Source organism: Carcharhinus amblyrhynchos, chromosome 1 (genome assembly GCF_965287045.1).
Source record: "Carcharhinus amblyrhynchos chromosome 1, sCarAmb.v2.hapA, whole genome shotgun sequence".
Classification (NCBI taxonomy): domain Eukaryota; kingdom Metazoa; phylum Chordata; class Chondrichthyes; order Carcharhiniformes; family Carcharhinidae; genus Carcharhinus; species Carcharhinus amblyrhynchos.
Window position 1 is genome coordinate 130,467,572 of NC_137324.1, and position 14,039 is coordinate 130,481,610.

At 38.5% G+C, this 14,039-nt stretch overlaps 1 protein-coding gene across 11 annotated transcripts in view; it reads right to left on the reverse strand.

The window, feature by feature from the left end:
* The window catches only part of LOC145345074 (tripartite motif-containing protein 2), a 165,891-nt gene that overhangs the window by 22,523 nt on the left and 129,329 nt on the right, over positions 1-14,039 (reverse strand). For all 11 annotated transcript variants that reach the window (XM_080192652.1, XM_080192665.1, XM_080192676.1 and 8 more), the window contains 2 exons: positions 9,013-9,250; positions 4,673-4,824 (listed from right to left, as the gene is read on the reverse strand). In XM_080192652.1, the coding sequence (XP_080048778.1) occupies positions 4,673-4,824; positions 9,013-9,250 (390 nt within the window). The remainder of the gene's footprint in view (positions 1-4,672; positions 4,825-9,012; positions 9,251-14,039) is intronic.

Genomic DNA, 14,039 nt, shown 5'->3' on the forward strand with positions numbered 1-14,039 from the left:
ACTACAGATTAGGTGGCAAGTTACGACAGACAAGTGCAAAGGCCTTGGGCAATCTTGAATTGCCTGGGAACTTGGATCTATAATTCCTCATTGCATTCTCCATGGCAATTCCTTGGCCAGAGTCAACTTGCCAACCAATCAGCAGTCTTTTTACTACAATGGTGAACTATTGTGATCAGAAATTTGGCACTCTGGAGTTTGTCCTGACGGGTGCAAGGCTAAGAGCTTCACCAACATGTCTCTCTTTTCAACAAAATTGAGGTGTATCAGGTCTTAATTAATACCAAAAATATCCTTCCTATGTGCGATGTCTAGAACAGCTCACAGTATTCTAGGCATTACCTAGCCAAGGTTTAGTATAGCTGGAGCATGACTTCTAACCCACTGTAGGATATTCTTCTAGATATTAAGGCCAGCATTTCATTAACCTTTGATTATTTTCTGAAACTCTCCTTGACATTTTAATACTCTATATACCTAGATCTCCATATCTCTTCAGACCTCCACAGTTTGTAGCCTTTTATTATGTAGAAAGTTCTCTGTTCAATTCTTTTTATGTCCTAAGTAGTCACCTTTGCCTACACTAAAATGCATTTTCCACAGTTTTGACCATTAATATAATCTATTGTCATTTTAGTTACGTTTCATCTATATCATTTACAATGTTTATCTTTGTCATCAGCAAATTTTATGTGGCTTTCTATCCCACAATTAATAAACTGATGAATAACTAAAAACCTACGTAGATCCTTGTGGGACGTCACTAATCATATATTGCCAACTAAAAGTACCTGCCCATTATTCCTATTTTTTGCCTTCCTCTCTACGGTTTCCTAACCAGATAAAGAAATTGCCTTCAATTCCATGAGCTTCAACATGAACCACTCTCTTGAGGGACTTTATCAAATGCTAGAAATCTATAAATAATAACCACAGATATTCCCTTGTTTAGTCGCCTTTTCAAAAAGAAAATTCAGTCATGTTTGTCAGACCTGACCTACTCTTTACAAACCAATACCTACTCAGATCAGCAGAAAATTTAAGGTATTCAGTCACCATATCCTTAATTATCGATCTGAGAGATGCTGGGTCAACTGGTCTATAATTCCCTAGTTCCCCACTAATCTTTATTAATAACGTGGTGGGGGTGGGAGGTCAGGCATAGGCAGCCTTCAAACAAACAATCTCGGAAGCCATGCTGCTGCTACCACCGAGAACAGGAGCGGGCCTTTCACAGCCCACCTCAGCACCTACACTCTGACACCAATTTGCAGCTTGTAAACTGCCCTACCAACCTGAACCATGCAGGAAAAGACAAAAATCCCCGGCAAAGTCTCAGTTGGGACTGCAGTTTGAGAGCTGCAAAATCGCTCAACTCACCATATGTGCCCTCAGCCCTTAAGGGCAAAATTACAATATAGCGGCAGTGACGGAATAATGTTTGTCCTAAAAAGGGCAATTACTTCTTATAAAACCCTTTTTTCCATTTGTTAAAAAGCAAAAATCAATATCTTCAATAGCATTATTGCTACTTTCTGCTGAATGAGACTCATGTCATCTATCAAACTGACAAAGTTAAGTATTTCAATTAGAGTACATTTTGCATCATGTGTGTCACTCGAATCTGTTTAGATGATGAACTGGACTAATAAAAATAAATTACACCAATACAATCCACTCCTGTCAGAGCAATTTGTAAATTGATCATCACAAAATGCAAATACATTTTATGACACAGTAAGTTAAAATACAGTCCAAACAGCAAAGAATTGGGTTAAAATCCAGTGTGGATGGATGGAAATAAATCTCTCATTCTTCTAAACTCCAATAATTACATGCCCAACCTGCCCTTCATGTCAGGAATCAAACTACTGAACCGTCTCCAATGCAAGTATCCTTCTATAAATAAGGAGACTAAGACTTCCTAATACTTCAGATATAGTCTCACATGCAATGCCCTGTACAGTTGTAACAAGACTTCCCTACTGGACATCCATACTAACTTGTGATTCACATACAAGGATCCTTCTACTATAGTATACTGTAATCTCTCTCCATTTAAACATTTTGCTCTTCTAGTGGGCAACTTCACATTTTCCCCATACCATATTCCAACTGCCAAACCTTTGCCACTCACTTGTAGAATCTTTATATACTCTCTACAACTTGCTTTGTAATGTCAGGAAATTTGGTTATTCACCTAAGAATACTCTGTACAGTTTTGGTCATAATATTACAAAAAACATGTTACAAACACCAGAGAAGGTATATAAAAGATTTACCAGGGTGAAACCAGAACAAAAACTATAGCTATCATAAAAACACTTAAATAAACTGGAGTTCTTTATAAAAGAAATGGGCTGATGGGTGACCTAATGGAGATCTTTAAAATCATGGAGTGGGGGATGATGAGTAAATGTAAAGATGTTTTCTTTCAGGAGGGCACCTAAAAGTGGGGCCATAAGTTTAGGATCGTCTCTAATAAGTCCAATACAAATTCAAGATAAAATTTCTTCATCTAGAGAATGTAACTCAGTGCCACAAAATAGTCAAGGTGAATAGTTCAGTCACAATTAAGGGGAAGTTGGTTAAGTACACGAGGTATAAAGAAATACAAGATTCTGGTGAAAGGGTTAGATAAAGTAGAGTGGGAGGAAGCGTACGTGCAATGTAACCACCAGATAGACCAGTTGGGATGAATGGCCTGAACTTGTGCTGAACTTCTATGTAGATCTGTCTTTATCCGATCAGAAAGGTGACAGAGCGTAAACTAGCACAATTGAATTTTTGCTGAAGTGTACACTCAGTAAACTTTTCACTTCTTCAAAACTGTAAACAAAGAAACATCTGACCAACAGTGAATCAACTCAAAATGCAGTTAAGTTGTATCCAGGAAAGATACATGCATAGAAAAGCAGGCAAAGCCTTCATCACGAAAGCCTCTCATTATATTTTGTTTTAAAACCTTGTTGCAAATGAGATCAAGCCTTGGAGGAGGAGCTATACCTAATCCAATCAGCTTGGATGATGTAGATCAAGCCCAAGACAGGAGGTGAGAGCCCTGTCTTGTCAGCTTGGATCGGGAATGTCGCAACTTGTTCAGAGTCTGAATTGGACTTGATTGGATCGATTTGGAATAAAAAACAAAAATTCATTGTTTAATAGCATGAGCACAACCATGTACACTATTCTCCCACATGAACTGCCCTTATAAACAATTCATTCTCTGTTCTCAGCCGAGAACACAATGTTCCTGTGAACTGCAATGGAGTCCAAATTTAAAGAAATGATCATGGAATGAATTTGGTCATGTTTACCAATGGAACTTAAGTAAGGAGTATGTGGAGGTAGTCACTAATTGAGAGCTGCTCTGGACTTGGGTGTTTAGAATTAGTTTCACTACTGTGAAAAAAGGCACGAATGACCCAATTTAAGGCAGAAATGTACAATTACAATGAAGGCATTCCTCAGTATATGATTCTGGCTAAATCTGCCTTGTGCACAATATACAGAGCCAATGGGGATGGAGGAAACAATCCATCAAAGGAACTGGATAAAGAAAGACTGATTGGTGCTTGAGGAATATAAGATTCTGGTGAAAGGGTTAGATAAAGTAGAGTGGGAGAAAGCTTATGTGCAATGTAACCACCAGTTCGACCACCGCCATAAATTCAGGTGCTGAGTATGTTATTTGTTTAATTTGCTGATTTTCTTCCTAATTCCGGAGAGGGTGAGCTTGCCATAGTGTGCAAACCAGCACTGAATGTTCATCTAGAGATAAATTCAAAATACTTTTGCTAAAACATTAGGAGCTTTGTGAACCAGAGGCAACTTGGTCTGGTTTATCACATATGACTGGGATTGTGGACACAGAGCAATGGGGAATTTCACAGTAACTTCATTGCAGTGTTAATGTAAGCCTTACTTGTGACTAGAAAATGCTGGGCAGCATTTTCACCCACATATCTACGTGAATACTAAACTATATCAATGGCAAACAAACTGGAGAATGTTTATGACCAGAGACCCCGTGGGGAAGCAAACGGGGATCTTGAACGCTCAGCGTTACCTTCCTAGCTGAGCATCTCCGCTAGGTAGGACCTCGATGCTGTGAGGCCCAAGAAGCGGGCCCGTCACCCTGGGACACACAGCACGAGACTGAAAACAAACGAGTTGGAGCCCAATAACCCCGTCCGGTGATTAGCCCGCGGTCTTTAACATTGGGATCTGGCTCATCAGTGCGTTCGGGAGCTGCCCCAAAGCCACAGCCCTGTTTTCCTGCCTCTCTGTGAGGACCACCTCCTCCTCCGGGTGCTGTAAAATCCGACATCCCGGAACCACCTCCTGTACTCGGTAAGTAATAAGATTACCAACTTATCCTTGATAACCGAGCTCATGTTAAAGGAATTTGCTTCCACCCCGCCGATTAGCTCAGATCCAATCAACACACAACCTCGCGGTCGCGGTAGTCAGATTGATGCTGTGCACTCATTAGTATAATTACCCTTAATAAAATAATGCTGGAAATATGAAATATAGAAAATGTTGGAGAAACTCAGCAAGTCTGAGAGAGAAACAATTCGGGGTCACGTGGACTCGGAACGTTAACTCACTTTCTCTTTCCCCAAACCTGCTGAGTTTCTCCAACATTTTCTGTTTTTAGTACACTTACCTCTGCTTGACGGCCTCCAGTTGAGTCTGCAAGGAAGCTTTATGCTGCTCTACCACATCTTTGAGGGGAACAGTTGGGTGCTCGGCATGTTCACCTTCTGTACATTCATGACACATTGCTGTCTCACAGGATTGGCAATAAAACTCCATCACCTGGAGAAAGGTAGTAACACAGTTGGGGGGGAAAAACTGATTATTGTAGCACTTTCTAAAGCACCTGATTTTGCATTTGGTTCATTTGCTCCCACTAACTTAAGATGTCTACATTCACAGTCTCTTCAAACTCCTGATGAAAACTTAAAACAAATTGTACATTTTCAGAATTGCCTTAATAGATTAACCATCATTAGGCAAAATTGTCTAATTGTTTGACACTATAGTTCCATTATTGAATGAAGATAAATAACCAGTAGTCTATATTTTTATGAAGAGGACCCACAGCTTATTTATAGCTACAATGGAGCAAAGAATAAACTCGCTACTTTTATCTGTTTTTCAACAAATACTGCCTACCTGCATTTTTTCTTTGATCCCACCCATCAATCAATTGACAAGTTTCTAATAAATGTAAATTAATCAATCGTAGAATCATTTGCAAAGATGGTTTCTTTTGTGGTTAGTAAACTGAGTCCCTGTGATTTCTCACAGGAATAGTCACTGTTTAGGCAACATATCAAAGATTTGAGGCACAGTTTTAGAAAAAGCATTAAATATCTTCTGGGAAAGGGGAAGATTCTCAAATAAAACATTTCTTCTGTGTTCTCTTACCCATATGAGATTTGTGACAGCCAAGTAACCTGATGAACCTGATAATTATGAATACAAAAAGCCACTTAGGCCATCTTAAAGGTGCTTTGGAATAGGTGATTTAAGTGATTTCAAGGTTTTCAACTCATTGAGATTATTCAATGTGTGGAAAAAAACTTCACCAGTGATACTTTGAACGACTTGCATTTATCTAGCGCCTCTAACATAATAAAATATTCCAAGGCATTTCATAGAAGCACTATGAAATTAAACAATATTTATAAAAAGAGAAATTAGAGTATGGGAGAAAGCTAACCAGAAACGTAAAAAAATACTAAATTTCTACAGGTCCTTAATTAAAAGTATAACTAAAGTGAGTATTGGTACTCTGGGGAAATAATAATGGAAATAAGAAAATAGTGGATGATTTTGTGGGTTTTCACTGTAGAAAGCACACATAGCATCCCAGAAATAATTATGAATCAAGAGGTGCAAGACAGAAAGAAACTTAAAACAATTATAAGCACCGTGGTAACAGTACTGAAGCTGAAGGCTGAGAATCCCCAGCTCCTAATGGACTTCATCCTAAGGGCTTAAGACAAGTGGCTCCAGAGATAGTAGCTGCGTAGGTTTTAATTTTCTAATGTTCCCTAGATTCTTGAAAGGCCTTTTTACAATTGGAAAATAGCAAGTATAATTCTTCAGGAAAAAAAAGACAGAAAACAGGAACTTACATCTGTCTTTAGAAAATGCTAGAATCTTTAATTATCTTAATGCAATCAGGCAGAATCAACATGGTTTTGTGAAAGACATGATGGCCAAAATTTTCCAGCTGTTCATGCCAGTAGGAATCTCTGGTCTTGCTGCAGTGAATGGAGATTTGGCTGAGCGCCAAATTCTGCAGCAGCAGCAGGAAGTGAACAGCCAGAGAATTCTGGCTAATACGTTTGACTAATTTATTAGAGCTCTTTGTGGAAGTACAAACAACATAAAGAAAAGAGAACTTCTGGATGTGGGGGTAATTGGATTTCCAAAAAGCATTTGACAGGGTTATTACACAAAATAAGAGCTTCTGTTGTAGGGGGCAACGTATTAGCATGGATATAAGATTGGTCAGCTAACAAGAAAGAGAGTAGGGATAAGTTGGACTTTTTGGATTGACATGATGTAACCAGTGGAGTGCCATGAGGATCAATGCCGGGGCCTCAGCTATTTACAAAGTGTCAATGACCTGGATGTAGGGACTGAATGTATGGTTACTAAATGTGCTGACTACACAAAGATTGGCAGCAGAATACATTGTGAAAAGAACATAAGGAGTCTGGAAAGGAAAAGGTGAAGTGAGTAGGCAATGTTTTGGCATCTACAGTTACAATGTAGGAAAATGTGAACTTGTGTACTTTGGCAGGAAGAAGAGGAAAAATAGCAAAGTATTTAAATAGAGAGCGATTGCATAATTTAGTTATACAGAATCTGGGTGTCCTTGTACATGAATCATAAAATCATATAGTATGCAGGTACAGCAAATAATTAGGAAGACAAATACAATGTTGTCATTAATTGCAAGGGGAATGGGATATAAAAGTAGGAAAGTTTTACTACAGTAGTACAGGACGTTGGTGCAATCATACCTTGAGTATTATGTAATGTTTTGGTCTCACTTAAGAAGATTTAATTACATTGGGAGCAATGCAGAAAAGGTTCACTTAACTGATTCCTGGGATGAAGAAACTTTGTACAGGTTGGGCCTGTATCCATTGGAGTTTAGAAACATGAGAGGAATTCTCTTCATCAGTAAACAATGGAGGCTGGGATATCATTGAATATTTTTAAGGCTGAGTTAGATAGATTCTTGATTGACCAGGGAGCCAACAGGTACAGGGAATACACAGGAAAGTACACAGTCTTTAACCAGACCAGCCATAATCTTATCAGTGGAGCAGGCTTGAGGGTTGAATGGCCTACTACAATGCAAAATTCGTATGTTCAAATGCAGAGTGGAAATAATAGAGATAGTGTGAATGTGCAGTTGGCTCCTCTTGGTGGGAACTGTGACATCAAGACTGGTTCAACCACGGACAGTCACCAGGAAGTAGGATGGAGCTGATAACTAGGGAAGGGTTTGCAGTATGGCCCAAGACTCGTAATTGGAGGAAATTTTTGCTCATCTAGTACTGGATGTCAGACAAGCTATTTGATAATTTGGGAACAGTGGATAAGGTGAGAGGGGTGCTGGGGAGGTGCAGATGGGTGTCATCTGAGTTCAGATAAAAACTTGTGATTTCAGATGATGTCACCAAGGGACCGTGCATAGAAGACTACAGGAGGAGAACAAAGATAATTTCCTGAGGTTGCCAGAGATAACACAGCAGGAAGAGAAGATATTTCCAGGGCGATGCTAATATAACTGGACTAGTTAATCAGACTCAAGCGAATGCTCTGAGGACATGGATTCAAATCCTACAATGGAATTTGAATTCAATTAATAATCTGAAATTGAAAGCTAATCTCACTAATGAAGGCCATGAAACTATCATTGATTGTTGTAAAAACCCATCTAGTTCACAAAGGTAATTTTAGGGAAGGAAATCTGCTATCCTTATCTGCTCTGGCCTATATATGATTCCAGACCCAGAGCAATAAGGTTGACTCATAACTACCTTCTGCAATGGCCTAGCAAGGCACACTGTGCAAGGGAAATCAGGGATAGGTAACAAATGTTAGCATTGCCAGTGATGGCCACATCCCATAAAACAATAAAAGAAAGAAGCTACACTACAGCTGCAACAATATAGATATGAATAGAACCAGACAAATGGAAATAAACTACTTTTAGTTTTAGTTTTCATGTTGAGGGAGCGATTAACCACTGCAGTCAAGATGGGGGATTCATAGAAATATAGAAAAACTACAGCACAAATAGGCCCTTCGGCCCACAAGTTACACAGAACATGTCCCTACCTACTAGGCATACCTATAACCCTCCATCTTACTAAGTTAAGCATAATGTGGATTGTTTATACCATGGGGATGAATGTTAGTGAAATAAAACACCAGAGGGGGTGGGGTGGCAAGAAGGAGGAGGAGGAGAGAGAGAGAAAAAACAACAGAAGTCAAGGCTTCAACCACTGTCCAGAAATCTCTGCTCAAAGAAAGTGTACATGGGTGTTTGGAAAGAACAGGATAAAGCTTGTCTTTGATTCTTGTCATGTATAAATATCTGAAATGAGAATATTATGGAAATGAAATAGCCTTCATAGAGAAAACTAGACAGTAAAGAAAGTATGTCTAATAATGTTTCTTAGTCACAACATGATTAGCAGCCTTTTATTTGACTTTTTAAAATGTCGTTTGAGTATTGCAGGAAATGGCTATTACAAGTTGTAAAGCAGGTGATCTTGTCATTTTGCTTCACTTCTCTTGCTCACTTACTAATCCAGTCTAATTGCATGAACAACACATTCAGTTTATAATGGGTGCAACTAATTTGTAAAATCTCATTCTGATCAGCATCAAGACAGACAAGGGTAACAAAGAACCCTAATTAAAGTTATAGCAGAGTAGAACCACACTTTAATGCCAAAACTAACTTACATTTCCATCATGATTTGGGCAGGAAAGGGGTTTCCCTGCTGCTACCGCTGTGACAGTCTCCAGAATGGAGGAGTCCTCACGGTTGTTGTCTGGAGTCCGCTGAAGAACATCCATTAGGTTTGTAATGAAAAAATTATTCTGTAATGCAGAAACTCCCTTTTCAGGTAAGATAGAAGTCTGACGGCAGATTGGGCAGGAAAGAGTTAAACTGTAGGCAGGAATGTAGTTTTGCAGACACCTGTTGAGGAAGAGAAAGAGTCAATGGTGATCTGACTCCCTTGATGGAGTTTTGAAATTAATATTGACATTGGAGAGGAATTTCACTTTCAAAATTACCAATAAAGATGGTAAAACACACTTCATTGAGACAGAAAGATGCACCTTTTCTCAATATTAATTCTTCCAATAATGAGAATAGTTTTGCAAATTGCAACAAATTATGGGATCGCAATTATAATCACATGCAGTCAACCACTAATCTCAAACAAGAAAAGCTAGACACAGGGAAGATCTTACACTTAGGACTGAGAAACAAGTAACATTCCTTTTATGATAATATGATAATCAATTTTAACCTGACCAGTAGCTTTCTGCTATTAATAGATAGTTATCAAAAGTGCGTTTCTCTAATCTTCAGACAGTGATACATTAGAAAGGATTACATGCAACAGCCGGCTCAGAGACACCTAACTAAATGCCTATTTTAATTGAATTATTCAGTGTCACCTGACTGAAAATCAGCAACACAAGTACTCTTCTTAAAGGGCACCATTACCACAATAGTCTAAAATGTGGTCTGATTAAACAACACAAGCTTGAAGTAAAACTAGATTAGCAGATTGACAACCAACCTTGCAACTGATCTATAGACATTGCACTGGTTGCTCCAGTGTCATCAACAGGTGTACAAATTTGCATGTGCCCCTTTATTTTAGCAAGGTGTAATTGATTTTTAAAAACTGAAATGTGAAGAAATTTGGAAAATTAAATTATAATGTTATTCTGCGTGAATGTTAAAAGCTCTATTTCCTGCAGTGTCCAATGCCTCAAATATACAAATGAGCACCCAGAATGGACAGGAGAGACAGGCAGCTTGAGTAATGATCCTGCAAATCATACTTGTCCATTTAATGGAAAAGGGCCAACTGATGAATTCACTAGTGTTCTTTGAACTCAACATTATAGAAAGCATTCATTTCAAATATTAGACTCTTGATCGAGCTGTTTGAAAGAACCAAAAAGCTAATTGTTGGCCTAAATCTTGAAACCCATCCTCAAATATAAAAGGTTCAAAAGTGTTCTAATGACAGGATTCAAGGATTAGCTGGCACAATGTGAATTGACCCAGTTTGAGTTTGGAATTCAGATCTCTACTGATCCCTACTCACAATTATGAATTGTTTCTTTTTGGCTTATGCAGCACAGTACAGTACTTTGCTTGGTGTACAACAATTTCAAAGCAGAGCTATTGTTCTGTGTTCTTAGCCATTAGAATTAAATAGAAAGAAAATATATAATGTTTCATCTCTGATTTCCTTGTAAAATATAGTTACATAAGTTTGAAGCAAAAATAAATCTGTGTTTTTAGCCTGCTGATGCTATCAGTCAAAATGAGCTTTACTGACACTACTGAAGAGAATACAATTATCAATTGCAAGTCAGTGCATTAATCCCTCTCTGTTAATTGGCTAGCTTTTAAATCAACTTTTAGACATGGACAATTTACCAAACAGCAGATCCTGGAGCAGGAGCTCTTGAAGCAGCCTGTATGCTATAAAAATCTCAGTAAGTTATAATAGAGTCCTAATATTTCCTCCAATAAATAAACCTATTTTTCTTCAGGTTTAAAATGTTAAAATAAATAAGAAACAGTATTAATTACCAAGGCCATTGATTTACCATGTTAGTGGAAATTATAATCACAGAACATCATTGACAATAATTCCCTCTAATAAAACTGACATTTGACAGGTTCAATTACCACAAACCAGGGGAAGTAATTAAAATGGCAAAATGCATTTGAATGTAAACCCAAAATAGTAAAATCTTCAGAACCCTGTGCAACAAAAATAGGAATTTAACTTTGCCATTGTAGAACAGTTGCCTTGCTAATATTTTTGAAATCATTTTCCTTTTGTTAATTCAAGTATTCTGACTTCATCCCTCATCCTGGCAGCAGCCTAAGATTAAACCAGTTTATTTGCAACCTTGGTGTAATGTTTGATCCCCAGATTATCTTCTGACCTCATATTCGTGCCATCACTAAGACCATCTATTTCCAACTCCCATTGCCCTACCTCAGTTCACCTGCTGTTGAAAACCTCAATCGTGTCTTTGTTACCTCTAAGCATCGTTATTCTAATGGTCTCCTGTCGGGTCTCTCAGTCTATTCTGTAAACATGAGCTCTTTCAAAACTCTGCCCATGTTATAACTGGCAGCAAGTCCTGTTCCCCTATCACTCTATGCTGCAATGTAGTTCAGAAAGCAATGTCTTGACTTTAAAATTCTCTTTCTTGTATTCAAATCCCATTGACTTTGCCTCTCCCTCCCTCTATAATCTCCTCCAGCCCCAAAACCCTCTTTTGATATCTGCATTCCTCTAATTTTGGCCTTGTGGTTCCACAGTTTTAATCCCTGCACCACTGGTGGCCATGCCCTCAGTTCAGTAGGATCCAAGCATTGAAATTCCTATCCTACACCTTTCTCTCTCTAATTCACGTTCTTAAGACCCTCCTTTTTAACCAAAGTTTTTTGTTTATATGATGTCATAACTCATTCTGTGGCTCGTGTCGTACTTTGTTGGATAATGCTCCTGTAAAGTGCCTTGGCACGTTTCGTTACATTAAAGGCGCTATATAAATGTAAGCTGTTGTAATAGCTAACATTCCTTCTCTGCTCTGGGATATACCGCGCAGTGGACAAACAGCTCATACACAAGTAGTATTATTTTTAAGATGGGCATGTATACATAGGTCATACACAGCGAAGAGAAATTAGAGGGAACAGTGGTGATAAATTATCACATACAATATTAAAAATTACATATAATGTTAACCTTTCAGCTACATTGATACAAAAATTATCTGCAAATAAGCAGAGTCTCTAGATAAGTGAAGCTGTCCATATTTCATTGTTATGTGAAATGCAGGGTCCATTTTTCAGGTGGTTTCCTAATGTGGCAGAGAGGAAGTACTCACATTTTACAAACTAGAAGTGCCTTGCCTGCCACTGTTGTTAAAGTGAATAAATCAGTGTGAAGTGCCCAGGCTGGAAAATCGTAATGGGAAGAAGCCATTCAGCTCCTCAAACCATTCAATGAGATCATGGCTGTTCTGTATCCTATCCTCACCCACATATCTTAAAAACATTTGGCTAGTAAAAATATATCACACGCAAATGTAAAATTATTTATTCAGCTAACACTTATTGCTACTTGTGTTGAAACAGGTGTTAAACCCTTTGCATGTGGAAATAAGGAGCCTAACAACACATGAGAGCCTCTTTGCAAGATTGGTCTGCCTCAGGAAGACCAGGTCTACATGCAGGACCGTGCTGCAAATAATAAGATAATATTTCAAAAGCATACTCACCTCAGTGTGGAGCTAGAAGGAACAGGAATCAGTTCCACTCCATATTCAACTTAGTGTGCCCTCCTGATTATCTCCCTTCCCAGTCCACTACTTCACTTATCGGCCTTTTGGCTAAGATCAAGTGTAGTATCAACATGCTGTGCTTGGTTGAAGTCATTAGGTTACGTTTTAGCTTTGTTTGAAGTAATTTTTAAAAGCGGCATCTCGACCTTTTGACTAAGATGCAAATGAGATCAAGCCTTAGAGGAGGAGCTATGCTTGCTCCAATCAGCTTGGATGATGTAGATCAAACCCAAGACAGGAGGTGAGAGCCCTGTCTTGTCAGCTTGGATCGGGAATGTCTCAACTTGTTCAGACTCTGAGTTGGACTTGATTTGATTGAATTGGAATAAAAACAAAATTAAAAAAACATGAAAAAAAACTTCTTCACTTACCCAAGAGCTGTTGCGACATGAAAAACAGGCAAATCATCAATCGCACTTGTCACCCAGCTGCCTGTTGCTATTGGCAGTTTGGTGCTCAATGTAAGTGAGGCCGAAGGCTAAGTATCAGGGTGCTTCAGGCCTTACCGTACAATGGTTATACATGAATTTCTAGCTTCATGTATAAATCATACCATTATCTCTGAATGTGATTTGTTCCCAAAAGGTATGACTCAGGCAACACAAGGGTTCAGTTAGTCAAACTCAGTGCATTTCAGCTACAGCTGGCATGCTTTGGTGTAAAGTATGTAGTGTCACATGGGTACCTTTTCAGCAATATCAGTCAGTAACTTCTAATTACATTATTACCTTTGCTTTTGTGTTCTGCACAGGAACACAAGAAGGAAAGCCATTCAGACCATCTTAAATCACCTATCCAGGAAATCCTACATCACATCCTTCCTCCAAGGCATTCAGTTGTTCCTTAAAGGATTCCAGGATTTTCAATTCCACTATCCTAAGCAGTAGTCCATTCACATCCTAACAATTCACGTTATGAAGAACTTCCTGACATCCAATCCCAGTTTACCTTCCAGTAGTTTAAACTTCTGTCCCCTTGTCCTCCTTATTACAGTTCACTTTGCAGTGTTTTCCATATTTACCTTTTCTGCATTATTTATGACTTTATGCACCTTCCACCCCAGACATACTCTCTTCCACCTTCCGCTGGGAAAAAGATACAAAAGTCTGAGGTTACATAGCAATCGACTCAAGAACAGCTTCTTCCCTGCCACCATTAGACTTTTGAATGGACCTACTATATATTAAGCTGACCTTTCTCTACGCCTTAGCTATGACTGTAACACTACATTCTGCACTCTCTCCTTTCCTACTCCCCTATATACTCTATGAATGGTATACTTTGTCTGAATAGCACGCAAAAAACAATACTTTTCACTGTATCCCAATACATATGATAATAATAAATCAAATCAAATCTATAAAGCCATCACT